Source organism: Podarcis tiliguerta (assembly GCF_965153285.1).
Source record: "Podarcis tiliguerta genome assembly, chromosome: 1".
NCBI lineage: Eukaryota > Metazoa > Chordata > Lepidosauria > Squamata > Lacertidae > Podarcis > Podarcis tiliguerta.
The window spans coordinates 79102263-79128590 of NC_139534.1; the positions used below are offsets into that span (position 1 = coordinate 79102263).

General features: G+C 44.6%; 2 protein-coding genes and 1 long non-coding RNA gene across 3 annotated transcripts in view; 2 read left to right on the forward strand and 1 right to left on the reverse strand.

Moving 5' to 3' along the window:
* ABTB2 (ankyrin repeat and BTB domain containing 2) overlaps positions 1 to 13228 on the reverse strand; it is a 148065-nt gene extending 134837 nt beyond the window's left edge. Inside the window, exon 1 of the mRNA XM_083428420.1 lies at positions 11742 to 13228. Within this exon, the coding sequence (XP_083284546.1) occupies positions 11742 to 12615 (874 nt within the window). The 5' untranslated portion in view covers positions 12616 to 13228. The remainder of the gene's footprint in view (positions 1 to 11741) is intronic.
* LOC310682804 overlaps positions 1 to 26328 on the forward strand; it is a 100455-nt gene that overhangs the window by 30036 nt on the left and 44091 nt on the right. The window lies entirely within an intron of this gene.
* Positions 13355 to 26328, forward strand: part of CAT (catalase) — a 42268-nt gene continuing 29294 nt past the window's right edge. The window contains exon 1 of the mRNA XM_083434261.1: positions 13355 to 13519. Within this exon, the coding sequence (XP_083290387.1) occupies positions 13496 to 13519 (24 nt within the window). The 5' untranslated portion in view covers positions 13355 to 13495. The remainder of the gene's footprint in view (positions 13520 to 26328) is intronic.

Consider the following 26328-nt stretch of genomic DNA (forward strand, 5'->3'; position numbering starts at 1 on the left):
TTATTCTCAGTCCAGCACTGGTACCCAAAGCAAATTATTGGGCTCTAGTTCCGTAGTCCTCAGTCTATGACTTTTGCACCAAACTGGGTTTGTGGATCTTGTGATTCAGGTAAAAAACAAATCTGATCTGCTGAGCCTTAAGTCTGCCTGCCCCTAAGAAAGGCTGCTGTAAGTTCCATGTTTATGGGACCAGTCATACAGACTAAGTGTCCCAGGAGGCAAACCAAATGTCCCAGGGGAGTAGCGTGGTGATGTCACCCCCCTCAGGGATGACACCCAGGGTGGACTGCACCCACCCTTCCTCCGTCAGTGATCCTGACTTCAGACTTGGATTGATCCTGAACCTCATTTCCTGACCTTCAGCCTTTGCTGGTGCAGATCGACCCTCTGATTTTGAATGTGGACTTGGCATACTGACTAGCTGTCCACATATGCCATTGTAGTAGCCGCTGTGGGGCAGCAGGGAACAGTTGCCAACAATACCACAGTCAGTAATCAGCCCCTCTGAATCATAAAGCGCTGTGTCGACATGTCCTTACACTTCTCCCTTCCATCTTCAACACAGAACAAGTGCCCAAAACAGCAGTGCCAAGTTAGATATCTATCTCCTCAAATATTCCATGATTACAGCACCAATGAAAACTAAACTTCCAATTCCCAGTTGCATCTATTTAAAAGGGAATCAGTCAGGGTTAGTTTTTGACTGTGTCCTAACCCACCAGGTCCTTTGTTTTCAGTCCCCGGGCAAAGAGCAAATGTCAGAGCACAGCCCTACTCGGATGGGCTTTGACTGGAACACACCTCACTCTGATGACAGGTCTCATTTTTCTGAATGAATGCCTGCAGGAGGGCTGTTGGTTTTTAAACATGTAGGTCATTTCTTTACCATGATTTCCAAAGACCGACCTTCAGTTTCAGGAGGAAATAACTTTGCAATAGGAATCTCTCATGGCACCTAACCTGCATAAATCTCAGTGCTTGTAAAAGAATAGGGACTTGCCACTGTGCAAAGCCAGCTGTTGTAAAGGCAAGCAGTCCACCCACATAGCTCTGCAAATGTATTCTACTGCAGCCCTACTGCAACTTGGTGCTGTTCCAGATCTAAGCCACTCCATGGCTGTGACTGCCAATTGTAACAAGTCATGTTTAGGTTTCCTGAACATGCACAATGATTCCTTTGGGACTACTGTGAGAACACAAAGTCCCCCCCTCCCTTTTTTTAAAGTATACCTTAAAACAGAGCTTGTAACTCAGAGGTGTAAAACAGAAACATGGGCATCATTTTAACCTATTAACTTTCTTGCTTGCTTATCTATAGCATTTTCTTGCTATTCTTTCCAAGTTACCATCAGGCAATGGCAACAAGTAGCTTTATTGAGCTAGTATTCTTGTTGACCGCAGCAACTGGTTGATCACCAACCTCACATTTCTTGTGACACATATATACAGATAATTGCACCAGGTTTCACAATCTCTTTCAGCTCCCATCTTATACACACTAGAGCTCCAGTAATATACTTTTCCTCCTCCACCAATTCTGATTCTGAGAATTGAGAAGTTTAAGAAGATTAAGAAATTATGACAAATAACCGGATACCCCAGAATGTCTTACTAACACTTTGCCATGTGACCAAAATATAAGACAGTTCCTTATCACATTACAGCTAGTAAATCTGTGACAGGAATCCACGCATGCCCTATAGTAGGGATGGAGGAGAAATTCAAGTCTCATTTAAAGCCAAATGTACAAGAGTCACACTTTCTGAAACTATGTGAATCCAAACAAAGCAATTTCTCAAAATTCGCATTTATGTAGATTTTGCTGTGCTGCTCACCAATCAACCAATGTATATAAACATGGATAAATTAGGGGAATATGTGCATATGAAAATGCATTATATGAGGGGAATCTGCTTACAAAAATGTGTAAATTAGTCAAAACTGCATATGTATGTGCATTAGGCGAAACAGGCACAAAAATCTTGGTGAGTTTTCATGAGGATCAAAGAAAATAAATCACAAAATGCGGAAAACTGAATTCAAGATTGGGAGAAAAAACCCCTGAGAAAACAGACTCAGCTTTCCATCCCTACCTACAGGTAATATGTCAGTTCTACATAATGGGCTGTTATGTACCTAACATAATAAAATACTCTGCAATCTCTGCATAAGAACTTAGCTTTTACCTGTGCTGCCTCATTAACAAGAGGGACATATTGGGACCTGTTCACACATGCACATCACTTCATATTTCTACACTTGAAGGCTGCATATTTGTTCACATATTACATTCAGTGAATGCACCATCTGTATTTACTGTGTAAATAGTTGAGCTGTTATTCACTATGCAGTTATTTACTATCATGCAGTTATTCACTATGAGTGTACACTCTACGAACCTATGCATACAAGAGCTGAGGTGCACACATCAGCAAGTGTACATTTTTCCCCACACAAACACCTGTACATGAGTGGAGACAGAATATACCTGCCTTTCAGTGTGACATGTGAACCAGCCTTTTAGGGATGTTTGCAGAGTGCGAAGATCAACTCTGTTGAAAAGCATTGCATTTTAGTGATGTTCTTATCTGCGGTGCTACAGTTATCATGGCCAGTTCACACAACCAAGTCATCGCTTGATGTGACAGTCAAGGGACAGGCCTGCATGGGAGAAGAACCCATTAAATTATCCTGGCAGTTTGATTGCCATTAGAGTGTCAGAGGGTGTGAGAATCTAATTGTGTTTCCAGGCTGTTTTTGTATTAAAGGCTACCCATATGATTCAGACTGACTGTACCTGTCAGGGAAACCCGTCATTTTGCAAAGAGGGTGGGGACTGCCCTGGCATAGTCAACATGTAGACAGTCCTTCTAAGCAAACAGCTGACTGTATATGATTCATTTTATTGCTGAAACCAGACATTCAGAGTAATACATGATGAACCAGGCCAAAGAGTTTTTGAACAGTTTTGTATCATGATGTTGCTGCTCTCCAGACACTTCTAGCAACCATAAGCTGAGTAATGTTCTTCTACCTTGCTAGTTTATTGATCACATTTGCAGCTATTTTCCCCTGGTGCATAGAATCCCGCAGAATGTAGCAGTGACAATAATAGCTTATTAAAATTAATGAGATGCTCTATGAGCACTTCAGTTAGTTCAGCTCAGCTAACCAGAAAGCAGTTTGAATACATAACACACATTACAAGGTAATTTCACTGTTCGGCACATGAATCTCAACAGAGAATTAGAACTGTGGCTTTACACTGAAGAACAAACCAATTTTCAGTGTTGTCATTAAAATGAAATGCAACATCAAAATAATAATGGCCCATTCCTACCAGCACAATTTAAAATACACCCTAGCTTTTCCTCTGTATTTAACTTGCAAAGGTGAGAAAGGAAATAAATATAAAGAGACGTGCCACTAATCAAACATAGCCTTGGATGTTTTCCACAGGTCTGCAGCTTTGTGCTTCATTATTTAAGGAGCTATAAATACACCATCCATGTTCCTGTCTGATATGAGTTCATTTAATCAGTAAAATCAATGCACCCATACAATTAAGCAACTGCTTGACAATGTTGAAGACGGGGTCTACCTTTAACATGGGACCCGCTACTGCCAGCTTGTAACATAGGATTTTCTCCTTCCCCTTATCTGTAAACTCTTTGTCTTTTTGCTGCTTTCCCTCTCTCTTCTTTTTCTTTCCCCCCGAAAAGCAGAACAGTAGTGGTGCCATGGTGTGACTCGCCTTAAGTTGGAATCTGACCCCACTTTAGTCATGGCACACCAGTTGAAGACCAACATTCTGAAGGACTTCCTTACTTTATGGGAATTGGGTCCCAATGCCTTCGGTTGCTTGATACTAAAAATGCAAAGTAGAAGTGGTGTTGTAGCTTTCTAAGCCAGCCTCACTGCAGTAGGTAAGTTATTGGTCTGGTATAATAATATTTTATGGAGTGACACAAATAAAACTAGACCAGGGATTTGATGCATGTTCATGTTGGAGAGGAAAGAAAGAAATGTAATGGTTGGCCTTACCATTAAACTAAGTAAGGTGGCCACCTCAGACAGCTGATTTTGAGTGTCATGAAAGGGCAGCAAAGTTTTAGTTATTTAATTTACTAGTATTGTATTTTCCTGGCAGAGAGGAGGAAGAGGTGCCTTGAGTACTGTGCACATTGATTTGGAGAGGGGGTGACAAAAAAAATATGTTTCACTGAGCAAAACATATTGGGCAGACCCTGGTGAAATTATTCCTACTGGACGACTGCTTTAATTCTTGAAAAACTTACTTGGCCCATAATCTGGTTTAGCTCTTCTAAGAATATGAGCCTGTATTTGTTTGGCTCACTATCTACACACTTTCAAGATGAGATCTATAATAGTATTATTGTATGTTCATGCTGCTCCACTTACCTCAGCTGGATTAAGTTCCAAAGGAAGCTATTTACAAGCTCTGTTTCCTTATTAGAGACTTATTGTAGCTTTGTGATTCATTTATTTACAAATATGCACATATTTATGTATGCAGAACTGGCAAGCACAGGGAAATATAGTGCTTTAAAGCAGCATCAGTTTTTCCAAAGCAAATAACATGCAGCTTGAGTCCCACGAGGTTCTTTCCAACCATCTCTAAGACTCAGAACATTGTCTCTTTGCTGGTCACATTTTATCTCCCAGCTGCTTCTGCAGCCACTTCTCAAGGCCATGTTGGGTCCCACCTCAGTGGTGACCATCAGTGCTCACTGAAGAAACATTTTCAATCAAAAACCACTGAGGAAGCAAGCATCTTCAGCTGGTTTCTAGAAGCATCAACCAATAATCTGTGGCCATTGGTATGCAAACAAATTAATCAGACTGTGGTCTGGTTTATACATCATGCTAAGCCAAACCATGGCTTTGGTCAGGATGGCACAGGGGCCCAGGAGAAAAGTGATCACGAGTTCTGCTCCAGGAGGTGACATGTCCATGCATTCATGCTAAGTGAACCATTGCTCTATGTACAATCCCTCTGTTTTGTTTTTAAATGTGTATGCCAGTGGTTTTCAGCCAGTGTGCCATGGCACTCTGGGGTGCCTTGAATGATGGTCAGAGGTGTCGCGAGCAACACTGGCCTCTGTCCCTCTTTCCTTCCTTCCCTCCCTCCTCTGATGCCCTCTCCAGTTTTTGCTTCCCAAAGGCTTGCACAGCTGTTTGTTTTAGCAGTCCTGGTGACAAGTTCCCCAGGTGATGCTGCCTCTGGGGCTGGCCAGGGGGTGCTGGTTGCCAGGAGCTGATGCGGCCTTGGAGTGAGCAAGCAAGTGGGTGAAGAAGCCCAGCCAGCCAGTTTGCCAGCCCTTGCTGTTGGGAATGGACAGACAAGTCCTAGGCCCCTGTGGGCAGTGTGAGGAGGCACCTCTCTTTGGGGCAGAGGGATGCAACCAGGGGCAGCAGCTGCCTGCCCAGAGGACTCCCAAGGAGAGGAGAGAGAAGAGAAGGCTGAGGGAACAAGGGAGGGTATTTGAAAAAGGGTGAGAGGCTGCCAGCTCTACAGGCAAGGGGTTACATAACTGGGCTCCTGAGCCCCACAGGGGTGCCGCAAAAGGAATGTAGTTGATCAAGGGAGCAGTGGACTCAAAAGGTAGAAAATCTTTGGTGTATGCTAATGGCTATATCTTTAATGGCACCATGCAGCTTTGTTATCTTCTATTTATCATAATGATGTTTCTCAAGCTTCATAATGCCATCTTTCAGTGTCTAGTGGTGAGTGATATGGGGGTCTAGACAATTGAATTTTCATGATTTGGTCAATCAGCATTATCTATGAAATTCTTAAAAGGAGAAAATAGAGGTTTCAATGAAAAAATATCTGTGTACTGTATATCAACTGCTGTTCATAAAATTTGCTAGATAAGCCTTTATACAACCCATGTCTTCATTCATGTGTATGGAAGAGCTAAAATTAGAATGGAATCTTGCTTCTCATATAAAGATTTTCAAAAGGGGGTTCAATTACAAAATTAACCATTTACATTAATATAAGCCACTTTGATCTCTATGAGAAAAGCAATTTAACTAATTCATTTAATAGTTAAATGGAGTATGTTTATCTCTAGAATCTTTTGTACACTGATTTATGTGTGTTCACTAGATACTTATGTTCCGTATATTAAGGTTCTGACGTCCCTTTTATCTGTGTGGCATAGCATATTTTTTGCATTAGGACTGACAAATGTGCTGTTTCTAATTGTACTCACACACACACACACACACACACACAGAGAGAGAGACTCCCTTTTTACAAAGTGTTTGAACATAGCAAATATTGCTTCCAGAAAGAGAATATGGATGTGATTAATTAACAGACGTAATTGGCCTCCTCCACATTATTGTAGAAAGTTACCCTGAAATATTTGCATATATACAAAAATAATTCAGTCCATTCAACAATTAATAAAATTGACTCATGAGATGTTGATGACAATATAGAAACACACACACTTCACAGAAAATATTCCAGCCTTCGCCTTCTTCACAATCCTGAAACTTTCTATGTAACCAGCATTTTTCCAGGCCATAAGTACGTGTTTGCATGTCACGTCAAGACATAGTTAAACTAAATTATAGTTTAAAAGTGAATGTACAACTGTACCCATGTTCTGTTCTTGGCTTATCTCTTGTGGTTTGTTTCCCTCAAACAAACCACAAGCACAGGTTCAGACATAACACCTCCCAGCAGCACATCAGCAAGAACCGGGGATGAACAAAGGACTTGTGATGTCACCAGTATGCACCAGCATGGTCATAGTTACATGTAAACCATAGTTTGGTTTAACTATGGCTTAAAATACCATATTAACCAAGCCATTGTGAGTTTTGAGTATGCAACATATAGAAGAAAGCTCGGTTTTGCCCTTGGTTTCCATGGGATCAGAAAAAGAGGGCTCATCTACGAAGCACATTAAGGTGGACTCTTCCTAAACTACTTGTTTCATACCTAAGCACCAAGCAAAAGTGTGTGCAGTCTCCAGAAGGAAAGGGCAAAGGTTTACACAGATGTTTTGTCTAACCATCGCCAGTTTCGGCAGTGCTAGTGATACTGACTCTACTAATCCCTCAGGCTATCATTTGAACTAAGGGAATCAGCACAGGAACTCAGGTTTGCTGAATAATCACCCTGACACACAATTTCTCTGCCCAGAAGCACCCTAAAGAAACCCTGAAAAACACATAGTCCAGATGTTCAGCTTATTGTAGTGAAACTTCTAAAACTAAATAATATATAGTGTTAAGTATATAAACACTACTGACAGCTTAAGGTGCTTCGCATGCATTAGCTGAGTAATCTTGCAACCTTATAAGGTAGGTCAACACTATTATCCCCATACTGCAGATGGAAAAGGATGGCTGATGTTGAGAGATGGGGGCATGCCTAAGGCAACCAGTGAAGTAATGGCTGAGCCAAACCAGGGACAAATCCACACTTCCAGCAACTGCACTGCACCTAGATAACAACTGTTCCTGCCTCTCCAAGTGCAATGGATGCAGTTTTGCCTGTGGATAAGCAAGACAAGGAACAAAGGCACAATGTGCTTACTGTGAGATCCCAAGTAGAGAGATACAACGAAGCACACAAGGTGTGTTACTAATTGATGGTTGCCCTACTGATCCGCAGCAGTGATAATTAGCCCAAAGTGCAGTGCATACAGCAGGCATGGGGAGCCTCCGGCAGGTGGCCCTTCAGGCATCTCTGTCTGACCCTTGGGACTTTCCCCAACCACACCCCTCACCTGTTCTCATTTCACAGGCTCCTTGAATGTTTTTGCTTGGCTGGGGTGTGTCTTTGAATTCTGGTGACCCTTGCTTGCCTGGATGAAGGACTGAGTGAGTGTGTGTAGATACTAGCTCATTGTAGAAAGGGGAAACGGGAATTAATTGCTCTGCCCTCGTTTGCATCTGACCCTGCCCATCACTGGCATATGACCTCCAAAAGGTTGCACAGAAGAGAATATGGGTCTCAGGCTGAGAAATGCCCCCATCCTTGGCATTCAGCTTAGTTATTCATAGAGGGTGGGCTAGCACCAAAGAAGAGATACTCTGAGGACCAGAGAGAAGTTTATACAGTACCTTCTGCTATAATCATTGCCTGCATCCTAGTGATGATATATGAAAAACCAGTGACACAAGCAATAGAATGTGAACTGCATTCAAACATGAAAGAGAGACTGCCTACTTTGATCTCTTATAGCCCCAGGCAACACACTCTTCCAAAGTTGTAGTATTTTTGACCTAGACTTCACATTTCATAGAAAACATCGATCAGATCGCCTGATGTTCTTGTTTTTTTCCTTAAAGGCAGCTACGCGGTCTTTAAACTTAAACAGAGCAGTGGCCTCATGTGGTGTGTTGTCTCTGCGCAAATAAAACCCAATAGAGTCCATGGGTTGGTGCAGTGGTTAGAATGCTGGAAAAGGACCTGGAAGGCAAGGGTTCAAATCTCAACTCAGACTTGAAGTTCACTAGATGGCCTTGGGCCAGTAGCTAACTCACAGTTTAACCTACCTCACAGGTTGTTGTGAGGATACAATGGGGAAGAACAGTGGCGTAGCGTGGGGGGTGCAGGGGGGGGCAGCCGCACCGGGCGTAATGTCTGGGGGTTAGGGCTATGGGGCGCAAATCCATGGGTTAGGGGGAGCAAATCCATGGGTTAGGGGGGCGCAAATTACTTGCCTTGCCCCGGATGCTGACAACCCACGCTACGCCACTGGGGAAGAAAACTATAATACACTACCTTCAGCTCCTTGGAGGAAAGGTGGGATACAAGTGTAACAAACAAACAAACAAACAAACAAATGTGGTGTTAGTAATTTAACTTAAAAGAAGATTGAGACTATTCAGACAATCCACTGTTCTCAGTAACTCTGGGGTGTGCATATTAACTTCTGGAGAGTAATCCAACATCAACTCAGAACAACAAATGTGTTAGGAATAAGGTGACATTTCCTACTCATATGTTTATTCTTAGTTGAAAAAGAGAGAGGGGGGATAAGAAAATTCAGCCTCAACTCTTCTCCTATCCAAGGACCACAAAATCAATTTTGTTTTGCAAATTGCAAGTGAAGGTTATTAGAATGGTCAGAGTCTTGCATTCCAGACCCGTTAACACAATAAACACACTTCTGAAACTGAATGAAATGCACATGTAGGCACAGGGAGATCAGAATTTATAACTCAATAAATACAACTTGACAAAATGATCTAAAAAAAAGCATACAACATTGTCAAATGAAACCAGTCCCTTGCATGACTAATTGACGCTTGGATGCAACCTGTGAATGTTACATAACTGGCAACTTAAATGTTCTGAATACTTATAACCATTTCCTTTCATATCTGTTTATATTTCCATGTAACACAAGCCTCTGTTCATTCAGTTTCTTCTTCAGAGATAACTCTTTCTCTCTAGGGACTCTTTAATTCAGCAACGTACTTAACCATATTTATTCTTCAGTTTCTCTCTATAATGCACCACAAAAGTAGCAGTGACCCAAAACAAGATATAAAACATATCCTTGCATTTCCTACTGTTTTAGCACTAAGGATAGCGAGTGGGAATAGATATTACTGTGTCTAGGTAGCACAAATATCAAATATGGTATTTGCATATTTGCAATACATAACCATTGAAGAAGGACAAGTGAAACACATTATAAGAAGTATGCATACATTGCACATGCATCCAGCAGAAGAATGTATGGCACTGGGAAGTTTGGTGAATTGACCATAGTTTATACATATTGGCTACACATCTTAGGCACATAGAGTAGTATAACATTATCAGTTTATCTTTCTGCCTCAGCGGTACCTATTTATTTGTGCTGGTATGTTTTCAAACTGCTAGGTTGGCAGGAGCTGGGACAGAGCAACGGGAGCTCACCCTGTCATGCAGATTCGAACTGCTGACCTTACGATCAGCAAGCCCAAGAGGCTTGGTGGTTTAGACCACAGTGCCGCCCTGGTTCCATCACAGTGTCCCGTTGCGCCAGAAGCAGTTTCGTCACACTGGCCACATGACCCAGAAAAGCTGTCTGCAGACAAACACCAGCTCCTTCGGCCTGAAGGCAGAGATGAGCGCTGTATCCCATAGTTGAATTTGACTGGACTTAACTGTCCAGGGGTCCTTTACCTTTTTATAACATTTTTAAAATAACATTATCCACAGTTCTCCTTCTCTCACAATACTAGATCCTGTGGTCATTCAATTAAACTGATTACATACAAAAGGAAGGACCATCACACAGTGGTCAGTTAAAGTATGGAATTTACTCCCTTAAGATGTAGTGACAGCCACTAACCTTGTTGGCTTTAAGAGGTGGTTAGACAAGTTCATGACGGATAAGGCTACCATTGACTCCTAGTCACGACACCTGGTTGCCACTGTGAGAATGGGATGCTAGACTTTTCTTCGATCCAGCAAGAGCCTTAACTACTTGTCCATGACATGCCCAAACTGATGCAAGCTAAATTTAGAGTTTGCCTGTACCATTCATATGACCACCCAGCCACAGGCTGATGCAGATGGGATTTGTCTATGGTTGGAGTGTTTTCCCACAGCCACCAGTTGTGGCTGAAGTAGTTGTGACAACATGCCCTTAAAATGAGTTGCTGTACTTCCGCATACAGATCTGTTTCCTGCCCTAGAGGAGTTTATCAATCTCACTTGTGCAATCAAGAGCAGGGAAGTGAAATTGATGAACTTCAGCTGGACTTGCTGCTATGGTGAAACTGATGTGGGACACCTCCAAAGATGTCATGGTAGAGCCAGGCATCCGTACATTGCTTCTGTTTCCTCCCCACATGGATTCCTGAGACTGCTTCTCCAATTGTTACTTTTAATATTCTCAATGATATTCACAGAAAGGGGGGGAGGCTGGAGTAATGGAGTTATCTTGCTGGTTATCTTGCATGGCACTTAAGATATGTATGTAAGCAAAAAAGACAGGAGTGAGGAAGCATTTATTGCCTGAAGGCTGCATTTCCTTCTGAGCATCCTTCTTGAGGCCACATGCCAGTGGAGGTGGGGACTGAAGAAAAGGTGGATGGAGCAGCGAATGGCGATTTTACCTTCGTACATTAGGCTAGCTCCGGTTGGCAATCTAACCTTCTGCAGAACAACCCTGGCTCAGCCAATAGAGCATGAGCCTCTTAATCTCAGGGTTATGGGCTTGAGCCCTACGTTGGACAAAAGATTCCTGCATTGCAAGGGGTTGGACCTTGTGGTCCCTTCCAACTTTACAATTCTATAATCTAGTTTGTTTATACTATTTATTTAACTTGCAATCCTGCAAATGTACCACTAAATACAGTGAATGTAGAAAGCTCCCTTATACAAAATCAGACCATTGGTCCATTTAGCTCAGTGGCATGCCTAATGATTTAGCACTGGCTCTTCCCCAGCCTACCTGGAGATGCCAGGAGTGGAACCTAGGACCTTCTGCATACAAAACAGATGCTGCACCAGTGAGCTTACAGCCTTTGCCCTGAAGATCCCAATCAAATCCATAAGATCCCAATCAAACTCATATTCTGCCCATTGGAAAGAAGCAGACCGAAGCAGTCTTACTGAAATAAAAGTTTCTAACGCAATCAGAACACAAAAACCAACCATGCAAGGAAGCAGCATAGAAGTAAGAAGACAGGCAAAAAGTACGGATAGGGCCCATTGGATTTGCTAAATTGACAGCTCTGCTCCTTACCATTCGCGTTCTTCCCGCAGATCAGGTGCTCAAAGGGCTGCAGCACTCCCCAAAGCTCCGCATCGTTGTTGATGACCATCTCCAGAACTTCTGAGGAGATCTCACTTCCCCCTCCGCCTCCGTCGGGGCTCTGGCTTGCCACTACTCTGGCCTTGATCTCCTCCACCAGGTTCTCCATGCAGGACGTCAAAGAGATGGCCGCGTACTCGTGGATCCTCACCGAGATCCTGGTATCCACCATCCACCTGAAGAACCTGCCCACGGAAAAGGTGAGGCCGCACCTGGCCGACTTGCCCTTCCTCAGCCCGTCGCCGGCGCTCATGCTATAGAGCGAGAGCGCCTTGACGGTGGCCAGGACGCAGCTCTCGGACAACGACCAGCTCTGGATCAGCTTGATGGCGCTTTGGATCTCGAAGCGCGTGCACTTGGAGTGCATCACGCTCAGGCGCTGCGCCTCCCTGGAGATCCGGATCAAGGGTCTCCGCAGTAACACGGACAACCTCCGCACCGCTTCTTGGGTGAAGTCCCTCTTGGTCCCTCCTCCTGCTTTCCCTTTCCTGAGGATCTTCCCAATGTCCTCCTCCGTCCAAGGGAATTCCTCCAGGTCGGGCAGCTTGGCGCATCTGGAGAAGATGTCCGCCACTTCGGGGTCCTCGGGCAGGACGGTGTTGACGGTGTCCCAGCTGTTGTTGCGACTGTTCATGGAGCCCGAGTAGTACCACCAGTTGCCCCTGGGCTGAGACGACGCGAAGGCTTGCGAGTTGGACTTGCAAGAGGAGAGGCTGAGCGAGCGGCAGGAGTCCCCAGCCCCATACCCGGAGTCCAGGGTCAAGTCTTCCAGGGTCTTCAGAGTCGAGCTGTATATCCCAGCCATAGGAAAAGAACCTGCGATCTTGCGCCAAGCCAAGGGGGGGAAAGAAAAGCAGCAGCAGCAGCAAGCGAAGGACCCAAGTCCCTAGATCCGGGGCTGCTTCCAAAAGAAGCCCGAGGCGAGGAGCTGGCCGGCCCCGCTGGTCCTTAGGCTCCCGGAGAGGAGTCCCGTTTGCGCTCGAGCTCCTGGGGCTCCTTCAGGTTCTGCTGGGTGCCAGCTGTCTCCATTCCACGGCGAGGGGTGAGATCATTTATTTTCCGCCTCGAGCAAGGATGGAAAATACTGGGGCCAGGAGGAGGAAAGAAGAAGAAGGGATCAGGCAGAGAGAAAGAGAGAGAGCTCTTTTCAGAAGCTCCAAGAGGGCAGCGCCTTTCCCAACGGGGCGCCCTTCAGCGGCGGAGAGAGAAGCCTCCTGGGCGGCTCAGGAGGGCAGGCCAGCCCTTTCCCAGACGGCGATCCGGTGTCACACCGGGACTCCTCCAGAAGGCGAAGAAGAAAGGACGATTGGACGAGGCAGCCCTGGGAGCTGCTGCTGCTGCCGCCGCGCGTCCCCCGCCCCGTCGCAGACACTTGCAGAAGCTTTGAGCGAAACTTCTCTGGTGCTGCCGGGCTGGACGCACCGAGTTGCAGGCGGCATGCAAATGACCTGCGGGGAGCCGCACCAATCGGCGGCTCCGGGGGCGGGGCCCGCCGCCGAAAGGCGAGCTGGGCGGCCCGTATGTAAATCTCGAGGGGCGGGGCCTGTGACGTCGCGGCGAGAGGAGGAGCGCGCGAGAAGAAAGACGGCCCGAGAGAGAGGGGCGGACAAACTCAGGAGCCGCGACGACAAGCGGGGAGAACTTGGAGCGATTCTGCTGCGCGACGAGAAACCGCGTGTCCCGTCATGTCCCGCTCTCGCCAAGCAAAGGTAAAGAGGGGGTTGGCCGCCTGCTTTAAGCCCGACACGTGTTTATTCCGACCCCCGATTCCCCGTGCGGACGACGCGTAACTTGTAATACGTGGTTTGTTGGGGAGGACGATTTGTGGAGTTTTCTCTCTTCCAATACTTTGAATTGCACCTGCCGCCCTCTGCACAAGCTCAGTGAACTGGGGCGGTGGGGGAAATCAGACGTCAGCGGCAGGCAGGCCGGTCAGTGTCCACAAGACAGACTCCAGGTGTTTGCTCAGTTGCAAAATCTGTACAGCTAAAATCCAGTGACAACTGAACACGCTCCTCTCAATGTCCCACAGTTCAAGGTGTTTCCTTTGCTGTTAGACGCTGCCGAGTTGTGCTTTTAACAGGGAAGAAGGCCTTTGAGTTTTCTTCCTTGGGCCACTTGGGAATGTTTTTAAAGTAGGAAGGGCGCAGAATGAATGCACAGGCTTGCCTGAGCTAAGAAAAAGCTGCTTTAAGCCTCAGGTGTTGAAGGCACCTTCAAGATGCCTTTGCCTCCAAAGAGGCACTTCTGAGTGCTGCTAATGTGGGATAAAGGGCAGGGGAGTCTTTAGCATATGCGCCGCTGGGGTGCAAAGATCTGCCCAGCGCCCCCAAATTTAGTTTAGTTTAAAACAATGTATTCCATTTTCTAGCATGCATTAACAATTTAAAATGTGTTTACGCCATTTCTGGTGTGGAAATACCTAAATGTAAAACACCCACTCTCTGAAAAACAGATTCCAGAAAAGAACATGGCAGTGATATGTTGAAACTAAGACACATTCTTAATGCAGCTTTTAATAAAGGTCTTGGCTACTTTGTTATTGCAACATGGAAAGATGAAAGAGTGGGAGGAGTCAAGGATTTGGGTCAGATGTCATGATTGGGATCAAGCAACTATAGTCCATGGAGGCAGGATAGATGGACCAAGATAGATAGCTTAGGCAAGCAAAGGAGCTTCTCTTGCTTCCAAGAGAGTATTTTCCAATCATTTGCAGGAATGCAGAGGCCCTGGATTTATTAATCTGGTTTATTATTGAGATCCCAACTCCCCAGGTTTTTGACATTGACAGTAAGAAATGTACTAACCTTTAAAGTACCCCAAGACTCTTGGTTGGTTTTGCTGCAAAAGGCTAAAACAGCTGCTCACTTTGGAACAGAAGCCAATGTACATCTGCCAGGTAGACCTCTAAAGCTAAGAAATACAGTCGTACCTTGGTTTTCAAATTTAATCCATTCCAGGAGTCTGTTCGACTCCCGGAACAGTTCAAAAACCAAGGCACAGCTTCCGATTGGCTGCAGGAGCAGGGCAGACTTTTGACTTCTGAAAATCATTTGAAAACCAGAACAGTCACTTCTGGTTTTCGATGGTTTGGGAGCCAAAACATTCGAGTTCAAAGGCGTTCGGCTTCTGAGGTTCCACTGTACATAAATCATAACATAATACATAGCTGAGTTGGTTACAGCATAGTGCTGATAACACCAAGGTTGCAGGTTTGATCCCTATATGGGGCAGCTGCATATTCCTGCATTGCAGACGGTCCCTTCCAACTATATGATTCTAAATATGATACGCCAAGCAAAGGGCCTTCTTGGTAGTGGCACCCACCCTGTGGAATGCCCTTCCATCAGATGTCAAGGAGATGAGTAAACATATATCTTTTAGGAGACATCTGAAGGCAGGCCTGTATAGGGAAGCTTTTTAAGGTCTATTGTTTTATTGTGTTTTTATATATATGCTGGAAGCCACTCAGAGTGGCTGGGGCCACCCAGTCAGATGGGTGGGGTATAAATAATAATTTTTTATTAATATGCAAGTATACTGATGTACAAACAAGTAACTTAAGGCTGAAATCCTAATGTTCCACACCATTTACTTGTGAGAAAGCCCAACTGAATGTGGCGGGGCCTGCTTACAAATAAACATTGGATTAAGTTTATATCTCTGCCATGAATCTCATAACATGAACGAGTGGATTGTCAGCCTGTTCATTTACGGCAGCATGCTACACTCTGAAAAAAGCCTTTGTATGGAAGTTTACACACTTTTGACCTTGAACCATGAGCTGAGTATGGAATACAGATACCTTTCTCTCTTAATTAAAAGGTGGGTTTGCCTTTTTATTAGTATTTTAGATAGTTGAGCTGTTCTGTAATTTCTTGATACAAGAGTGCCACCTTCTGGTAAGAAGGAAGTTCAGCAACAGTAGTGTATTTCCTGAGATACTCCACAGCAAACACAGAAATAATTTCGATATCCCTCTGTCAGAGCGGGTATATAACGTAGTTTGGGGCTACTCCAGGTTCCTTTGCTGTCACTTGAGGTTCAGATGGACTCAGTGGCGCGGAATGCCTTTCATCAGTTTGGGCTGGTGGCCCAGATGTACCCCTATCCGGACAGGGATAGCCTAATTTTTGTTGTCGCTCTGGTAACCAATCTGTTAGATAGATAAATAGATAGATAGATTACTGCAACACATTACATGTGGGGCTGCCTCTGAAGACATATTGAAAACTTCAGCTGGTGCAGGATTCAGTGACCAGGGCAAGACGGTTTGATCCTATTACACCAATCCTGCTCTGGCTGCCGATTAGTTCCTGGGCCCAATTCAAAGTGCTGGTTTTGACCTATAAAGTCACAATACCTCAAGGACCGTCTCTCCCCCTATGAACTGATCCGGATCCTGCAATCATCATTTGAGGCCCTTCTTCACGTTTCTCCTCCATTAGAGGTCTGGAGGGTGGCAACACAAGAAAGAGCCTTTTTCTGTGGTGGCTCCCTGTTTGCGGAATACTCTCCCCAGGGAGGCCTTTGTAGGCACCAGGCAAAAATGTTTCTCAATAACCAGGCCTTTGGCTGATTAAACATTCTATGGCCTTTTAAATGTGCATGCATAAGAGGAGGTTATTGCTTTGTTTTCGTTTGTTATGTATTTTGCTCTCATTTTGTATTTTTATGTTATGAACTGCCCTGTGATTTTCAGATGAAGGGCAATATACAAGTTTTAGCAGCAACAACAACAACCACCTAATGTCAGTGCAAGCAGATCAGCTTATTTTCAGAAATAAATTATTTCATAAAGCAAAGCTAATAAAAAGCCATCAAAAGAATTACAGTGGGTTGCATTTTGGTGGTTTCAGAGCACTATCTTACTGCTAGAGGTCTGTAGTCTGTTCAGTGCACATTCACTCCTTTATTGTGATTACAGTGGTGCCTCGCAAGACGAAAAGAATCCGTTCCGCGGGTCTTTTCGTCTTGCGGTTTTTTCGTCTTGCGAAGCAAGCCCATTGACAGAGTAGCGCTATTAGCGCTATTGGCTAAAAAAGGGCTAAAAACACATGGGAGATTAGCGGTTTTGCTGCTAAAATGCTTTTAGCAGCTTAGCGATTCAAAATAAGGGGTTTTGGAGCGGGAAAAAAATTCAAAATTTTTCGTCATTTTTCGTCTTGCGAAGCAAGCCCATAGGGAAATTCGTCTTGCGAAGTGCCTCTGCAGACGGAAAACCCTTTCGTCTTGCGGGTTTTCCATCTTGCGAGGCATTCGTCTTGCGGGGCACCACTGTATTTTATTGCACGCTATATTTATATTCTCTCTTTTTCAGCATTAACATTTACATTGTGCTTTAGAGCAGGCATTGAGAGGCAGTTGCCCTTCCTGTCAGCTGAATCCAGTAGCCAGGGGGTGACAGAAGTTTTGGTCAAGCCACATCTGAAGGTGTGCAGGTTTCCCATCTCTGCTCTGGACTAACCAAAGTGCTTCATATGCTTGTAGATTAGGGCACCATAGATGTTGCTGGATTGCAATTCCCATTATCCCTGATCAGTGGCCATGCTGGTAGAGGCTGATGGGAGTTGAAGACCTCAGATTCTCCATCCCTGATAGCAAATTCTCTTGTCATATTTCTAATGCAGAGAAGAAGTGGCTAGCCTAAGACCACCTTCTGATTTTTGGAATACCCCTGAATGATACCTGATTCTCATGTTTCAAGATGGCTGCTATGACTGACCCTCCTGTGTGGCAAAAATTAGGCCGCCGTGGTACATTTAATTATTCACATTTGGACCCTGCTGTTCCGCAAGAACATGTCCAAGTTGGCTAACAATAATAAAATAAATACCAGAAGTTAATCATATACGGTAGTAGCCAAAGTAACACTAAGCAGCTCTTTGTACCAGCGAAATGACTTCTGCTTGCGCAACCCATGCCCCCTAAAATTGTTCTGGGGCTTCCCCCACTCTTCTGGAGCAAATATAGGGCTGGCATGGGTTGGGGGGGGGGAGTCCCATTGTGCAAGCAGGACTATTTCTACTCACTCAGTTATTTTTTTATATATACTGCCCGTAAAATATATTGCTATATCAAAAGAGGCAATATAAAAGCCAAGTCAATAAAAAGCAGCCAGATAAAACCAACACAAAGAAAGAGTCCCACAGAAGCAGTGGCGAATAAAATACAAACCTGCCTTAATAAAAAGGCCCTTTTCACCTGCTGGGGAGAAGGGACTTGCATTTGTTTTATTTGTTTTATCTGAATTTATAAATCACTCTATATTCAAAGAGTACCCAAGCAGTACTCAGGAAAAAAAAATAAAACAAAAAAACCCCAGCAAGAAATAAAACTGTGGCGGTAAAATAGAATAATTTGGGAAGAGTGAGGAGAAAACAAAAAGTTTTCAATGAACATACAAAATGTAACAATGTCAGGGAATTGTTTCACTGCTGAATACTGTATGCTGGTTTTCTCATTTGCTCTTCCACCTGAGTACCACTTGGGGTCTTTGGGTGAGGCTCTGCTTCATGGTGAGGAAAATGGGCTTTTATGTTGTGGTGCCTTGCCAGAGCTCAGAATTTGTTTATAAAGTTGGTTAACATATTCCGCTTCAATAAGTCATTTGGCTGACTGACAAATGTTGCTGCTGAGGTTTATTTTTTCGGTTCCGATTGGTGATTTTAATGTTTTACTGAATTTTAAATGCATTTTAACTGGTTGCAACCCACACTGAGAGCCACTTAAACTGAATAATGGTTTTTTTTTGGGGGGGGGGGGTTTAAAGGAAAAGTAAAACAAGACACAGCACTCAGCAAGATAATGAATACAGGATAGCTGCTTTCATGCACGTTTACAAATGTTTTGCTTGATGTTTTCAATTCTCTGCTACTTCCAAGTTCTACTGCTACTGAATTGCAAATGAAGACATTTTTTTTTAAGACAAGCTACTGTACAATAACATTTTTCCTCTCTCATTTTCTCATGCACTTTCTGCAAACTACTTTTTATGGGCGCACTAAACATGATAACCTAGGGACGCGGGTGGCGCTGTGGGTTAAAGCAGTTCGAATCCCTGTGGCGGGGTGCGCCTGCCAACCTAGCAGTTCGAAAGCACTCTCGGGTGCAAGTAGATAAATAGGGACCGCTTACTAGCGGGAAGGTAAACAGCGTTTCCGTGTGCGGCTCTGGCTCGCCAGAGCAGTGATGTCACGCGGGCCACGTGACCCGGAAGTGTCTTCGGACAGCGCTGGCCCCCGGCCTCTTTGAGTGAGATGGGCGCACAACCCTAGAGTCTGGCAAGACTGGCCCGTACGGGCAGGGGTACCTTTAAACATGATAAGGGAGACCGGATCAGATCCCCCAACATCCTTTTATTTACTTAAAAGAAACTGTGGATCTGGCACTTTTACAAGTGTCACTTTTTGTTCATTCCATACCTGCAAGAAGTCGATCTTTTTAGTGTGGCAATACCTATCCTCTGGAATTCACAGCCTATTAATATTGGGGAGGAACCTTCATTGTAGTGTTTTTGATACCAGCTGAAAACTTTTCTTTTTAGGGAATCTTACCCGAATAAACCAATTGAGGGTGGGTTGTTTTTTTTTGCTATAGAAAGCTAGCCAAATAAAAAAAAAGTAAAAACAGCTGCTGTTGTGACAGGCTGGATCAGGATTGTGGCACTGGATGGGGGCAGATTGAATCCCTCCCCTCAACACTCTGACTTAAATTGCTGTCCTTCTGAAGCTGTTATAATCCATCAAAGGGATAGAATAAGTCCAATACAGCTAATAGCAGCTTTGGAAGAGGTCATTTCAGTTGGGGAAATGGTTTGTAGCGTAACAGTTAAACCAGGCATCCCCAAACTCGGCCCTCCAGATGTTTTGGGACTACACATCCAATCATCCCTGACCACTGATCCTGTTAGCTAGGGATGATGGGAGTTGTAGTCCCCAAAACATCTGGAGGGCCAAGTTTGGGGATGCCCGAGTTAAACCCTCCACCCTTTGCTTCCTATACCTGTTTTTTAGCAAATAGAAAGTTGTAGAGGGATCAAGTCATACATCTTGCACTTTCTATATAGTTTGGCCCTTAGTTCCTTTAAAAGTGAGTGGTTGGGAAAACAGGCTATTTGTTGAAAGCTGTCGTTATTTTTTAAAAAATGTATTTGTTTTAGTTGGTTTTTCATCATACTAAAACTTGTTTAGAGAAATGTTTACTTAAGTTTGACCTGTCTTTAAAGCTGCTCTGACTAAAGGAAAGGGGGGGGGGACAGAAACAGGAAAATCATCAGAGTCCCATGGCACCTTAACCACTAACAAGTTTTGCACACCTTTGGCAGGCAAGAGCCCACTTCAAATGCATGAGCAAGAGCAAAACAGGAAATGTAGTTCTCACATGTTTCTAATGGCTCCAATATGTGAACATTACTCATTGTGGATTCTCCCCCAATTTAAGCATTTATTCTATTTATACCCTGCCCTATCCACTGAACTCAGAGCAATATACGGCAATTTCAGCAGAACCAACATTTGCACTGTTTATGCAAGACTCACAGTCTTAATAACGCTGCAGTCCTAAACCCACATCTGGAAGTAAGAGTCATTGAACTTATGGGGCTTACTTCCAATTAGGCATGTATAGATGGGGAGTGTAAATATTGGACATGAATGGCTTATGGAAAGAAGGCTGTGTGAGAGAGAGGGAAAGGGGGGGGAGAGCAAGAGAGTGAGAAAGAAAGAGGGAGCAAGGGAGGCCTGTGGATGGGTGATTCCCATGTGCAGATTTCCCACTGACATGTTTGGAGTTACACTGCCTCTGAAGGAATGGTTTCATAGTTTCGGGATAAAAAGGTAAAGGACCCCTGACTGTTAAGTCCAGTCGTGAATGACTCTGGGGTTGCGGCGCTCATCTTCTTTACTGGCCAAGGGAGCCGACATTTGTCCACAGACAGTTTTTCCGGGTCATGTAGCCAGCATGACTAAGCCGCTTCTGGCAAAACCAGAGCAGCGCACAGAAACGCTGTTTACCTTCCCGCCGGGGTGGTACCTATTTATCTACTTGCACTTTGACATGCTTTTGAACTACTAGGTCGGCAGGAGCTGGGACCGAACAACGGGAGCTCACCCCATCACAGGGATTCAAACCGCCGGCCTTCCGATTGGCAAGCCCAAGGCTCAGTGGTTTACACCACAGCACCACCCGCGTTTGGGGATACTCCTAGACAAAAAAAAAAAAAAGAACAAGTTATTAATTCAGTGCAAAATTAATTTTAAATAGCAGCTTGTTCATACTGATGTTCTTTGTGTTGGCGCTAACATTTAAAGCCCTAAATGGCCTTGGCCCAGTATACCTGAAGGAGCGTCTCCACCCCCATCATTCTGCCCGGACGGACACTGAGGTCCAGCGCCGAGGGCCTTCTGGTGGTTCCCTCACTGCAAGAAACTAAGTTACAGGGAACCAGGCAGAGGGCCTTCTTGGTAGTGGCGCCCGCCCTGTGGAACACCCTCCCATCAGATGTCAAAGAGACAAACCACTACCTGACATTTAGAAGACATCTGAAGGCAGCCCTGTTCAGGGAAGTTTTTAAAGTGTGACATTTTAATGTATTTTTAATCTTTGTTGGAAGCCACCCAGAGTGGCTGGGGAAACCCAGCCAGATGGGTGGGGTACAAATAATACATTACTATTACTACTTGGTGCCACCTATATTGATTTATATTTACATTTTCCTGCCACGTGTGCTTTTAGGAAATGCCTTTCAGTTCTGCATTTGCAGAATTATGAAGCTGAATGGTAGTTCTGTTCTTGTTCAGCAGATGGCGTTTCAGATCATGCTTACGATGAGAACCCTGTTTTATTCTACAGTTGAAAACTGGCTGCAGAAAATAGTTCATAGAATCATAGAATTGTAGAGTTGGAAGGGACCATCCAGGCCAATTGCGTACGGGAATCAGTCACGTGACCTTGGCATTATTGGCACCACACGCTAAACAACTGATCTGGCGGGTAGCTTTTGGAATACATAATAACAGACTATTTCAGATACAGCATCAAACTCTCTTACTATTGAGGAAGCATGCGTAGGATTGCACGTGCATGCCAAGAAGTAATCTCTGTTGAGAATAGTGGAGTTTAGAGTGCAGTGGCTGTTGATGGAGTGGGGAGGGCATGGGATTGCTTGCAGTAGAGACTCTGCTGGCCTGCATTGGCATAGTTGGGTGGGGCTTCCTGGAATGCAATGGCCAGTTTGTTGTCTGCTGAGCTTACATAACCTTTCCCTGTGTTGGCAAAGGCTGCTGAGACCAGATCAAGTCCAAATAGATGCCAGTGTTTCTAGAACAAGGAGGTTTCTGATCCAGCTGCCATGCATCTGCTGGAGAAGTTGTTATGACTGGCAAGAGGAACATATGCTCATGTTACATGTTGCTAGGAAAGGGGCATAGATAAACAAGGAGGTTTTTCTGTGTTGTTTACTTACACCTCTCCTTTTCCACCCAGTTAGTCAAAACCGGGGGTGGGGGGAGTTTATAACCAAACTTAAGGTAAAGGTAAAGGGAACCCTGACTGTTAGGTCCAGTCGTGACCGACTCTGGGGTTGCGGCACTCATCTCGCTTTATTATTATTATTATTATTATTATTAATAATAATAAATTTTATTTATATCCCGCCCTCCCCAGCCGAAGTCGGGCTCAGGGCGGCTAACAACAATAAAACAGTACAAAAGTACAGCACAAACAACACTCTAAAATCATTCATTATAAAATTAATTAATTCAAGCCACTGGCAACCATTGGGCCAGAGCTCTGCGAAGATTGCCGAGGGAGGGAGTCAGGCTGTGCCCTGGCCAAAGGCCTGGTGGAACAACTCTGTCTTGCAGGCCCTGCGGAAAGATGTCAAGTCCCGCAGGGCCCTTGTCTCTTGTGACAGAGTGTTGCACCAGATCGGAGCCACGACCGAAAAAGCCCTGGCTCTAGTTGAGGCCAGCCTAACTTCTCTGTGGCCTGGGACCTTCAAGATGTTTTTATTTGAAGACCGTAAGTTTCTCTGTGGGGCATACCAGGAGAGGCGGTCCCGTAGGTAAGAGGGTCCTAGGCCGTATAGGGCTTTAAAGGTTAAAACCAGCACCTTAAACCTGATCCTGTACTCCACCGGGAGCCAGTGCAGCTGGTATAGCACCGGGTGAATGTGATCTCGCAGCGAAGACCCCGTAAGGAGCCTCGCTGCAGCATTCTGCACCCGCTGGAGTTTCTGGGTCAGTCTCAAGGGCAGCCCCACATAGAGCGAGTTACAATAATCCAGTCTGGAGGTGACCATCGCGTGGATCACAGTGGCTAGGTCAGGGTTGGCCGAGGGTTGGCCGAGGGAGCCGGCATACAGCTTCCGGGTCATGTGGCCAGCATAACTAAGCCGCTTCTGGTGAACTAGAGCAGTGCACGGAAACGCCGTTTACCTTCCCGCCTGATTAGTACCTATTTATCTTACACTTTGATGTGCTTTCGAACTGCTAGGTTGGCAGGAGCAGGGACCAAGCAATGGGAGCTCACCCCGTTGTGGGGATTTGAACCACCAACCTTCTGATCGGCAAGCCCTAGGCTCTGTGGTTTAACTCACAGCACCACCCGCATCCCCATAACCAAACTTACCTGGTCCAATTTCTCTCACTCTCACACACATCATGTATACATGTATGTAGGCTAGCCACCTGTAATGCCTGCCACATGCACGTCCCGTTGCTGAATAATTGAAGGAGTCTGGAGATGCTCACAGCAAGACCGAAACATTATCCATATTTCCTCCTTTCTCCTCTTCTTCTGTCAAAATTAAAATTCCAGGCTTCTCTGGATGGAAGCCCCCTTTAGCTATGTAAAGCACCATATACACTGATGACCTATATTTATTTCTATGGGGGTGAGTATGACTAAAGCCAAGCGCCACTGTGTCTGTAGATTTAACAGTTCCAGTAATGTAGTACTTGGGGAAGTTGAGACAGCTTCACCCTAACAAGTTTTTCAAGCATTGTGAGTGCAGTAGAAAAGGAGTGTGCCACTGTTCCAAATACGATGGGACACAATTTCATTTGTCTTCTTACACTAATGAATTTATTACAGTTTGATTTTTTTTTTTTAATGGGTAGATAGGGATACGGACACTTTAGCAAAACTATTCCAGAAGTTAACATTTGTGTCTCAGGATCCATGTATACCCCTGATCTCTGCCCTTATATTCTTTTCATTGCCGTTGAAATGTCTTCAAGTATTTAAATTATCTTGAAATTGTGAATCTTAACTTGGAAGAAACATAAACACATATGTGAAAGGAACAAGTTCTTAAATTCTATGCTACCAAAGTGAGTCTGTTACTTAATGCTCTTGTAAATCGGGCATATCCAATGTGGTTAAACTGTGGAACTCTCTCCCACAGGAGGCAATGATAACCACCAACTTAAAGGTAAAGGTAAAGGGACCCCTGACCATTAGGTCCAGTCATGGCCAACTCTGGGGTTGCGCACTCATCTCGCTTTATAGGCCGAGGGAGCCGGCGTTTGCCGCAGACAACTTCCGGGTCATGTGGCCAGCATGACTAAGCCGCTTCTGGCGAACCAAAGCAGCACACGGAAACGCCGTTTACCTTCCCGCCAGAGCGGTACCTATTTATCTACTTGCACTTTGGCGTGCTTTCGAACTGCTAGGTTGGCAGGAGCAGGGACCAAGCAACGGGAGCTCGCCTCGTTGCGGGGATTTGAACCGCCGACCTTCTGATCAGCAAGTCCTAGGCTCTGTGGTTTAACCCACAGCGCCACCTGCATCCCTTAACCACCAACTTAGATGGCTTTAAAAGAGGTTTAGACAAATTTATGGAGGCTAAGTCTTAATCAGTGGCTGCTAGTGATGATCATGCTTTGCGTTCACAGACCTTGGACCTTCCACAGCCAGAGGGAGCATGCTTCTGAATACCAGTTGCTGGAGATCACAGAAAGGGAGTGTGCTCTTCTACATCCTCAGGTCCTGCTTGTGGGTTTCCCACAGGCACCTGGTTGGCCACTGTGAAAACAGGATGCTGGACTAGATGGGCCATTGGCCTGATCCCGCAGGCGGCTTTTATGGTGCCTTCTGGATCTTGTTGGATTCCAACTCTCATTGGCCTCTGATCTTTCCACGAAGGGAATCCCCAGCCCAATTTAGGAGGCAGTGGCTGGGGTAGGCAGAGCCCAGTGCCCTGACCAATGTAGGAATCATGCCTCCCTTGCGATCAGAGCAGTCATTTGAGCAAAGAGGGTTTGTCAGCTGTTCTGTGCAGATACTGGGCTGACTTGCATAAATAAATAGTGAAGCTCAGAGCAGATTATGTAAAATTTGCATAACTTTGGGAGGAAAGCTATGAATTTTATAAGTAATAAATAAGCTCTTACCACTTTTCTCCACAATAACTGGCGTCAAGGTCACTTAACATGCTCCTTCACTTGTCATACATTTTGTAAGAAAAGCAGAGTATAAATCTTTTTAAAGTAACAAAACAATGCAATGCAATGTTGAGAGCTAATAAATATAAACATGTAGCTTGTACGTCTTGTATGTACGGTATGTTCTTTCAGCAACGAACATATTGTTGTCTTGAAGTCTAATCTGATGAAGCATTTAAGTATTCTCTGTTGACAGCCAACTGAAACTCTTAAAATGAAACCAGAATGATATATGTTGATATGAGATTGCATAACCGTCCACATGACTGTATGACTTAGCAATAATTGTGTGGCAGGGCAGCTTTCTCAAGTAGATGCTATCATTGTCCACTAACACTGGGATATCTGCTGTATCTTAAGAGCAGATTTACTGATAGGTCCAATAAGATTCCTTGCCTTATATTGCCACATATGCTCACCTTTGTAATTATGGTATGTTTTGGGAATGAATCATGTTATTATGTAGCTGCATTGTTTTATACTTTCTGGATGCCCCACAATCATATTATAAAGTAGTTGTAATCTATATTAGCACTGCTAGGAGTTGTTTCTTTTTGTTTTCCAATGTATTTCTTGCAAAAAAAAAAATTCAGTGTGGTGTGAGCAAATTTTTATTCTGAAAGTATGGCCCAGAGAAAAAAGTTTGAAAATCACGGCTCTAGCAGAAACTGGTGCAACCAGAAATAGGACTTGTCCTTCTTTTCTCTCCCCACACCCTCAACCTTCCCAAATCTGCTTGAGAAGGTCAGGAGAACCTTCAGAACAGAGGGAGGAGAAGGGTGATACTTCCACCCAGCAAGCAGAAATGCCTTTTGGAGGTTTGGAGATTTTGGCTGACTAGTAATTTCCTAGCTATGGGGAGAGTTGATAAGCTGTAACTGTACCTAGTTCTCTTAAAGACTCCTAGGCATCTTAGAAGTTGGGAGAAAGTAAAGAAAAGAAAATATACTTTATTTTGGTAAAGCTTCTAGTTTGAAAGCGTAGTGTTGCCTGCCACCCCATTCTCTGCCAAGTAGAATCATAGAGTTGGAAGAGACCACAAGGGCCATCGAGTCCAACCCCCTGCCAAG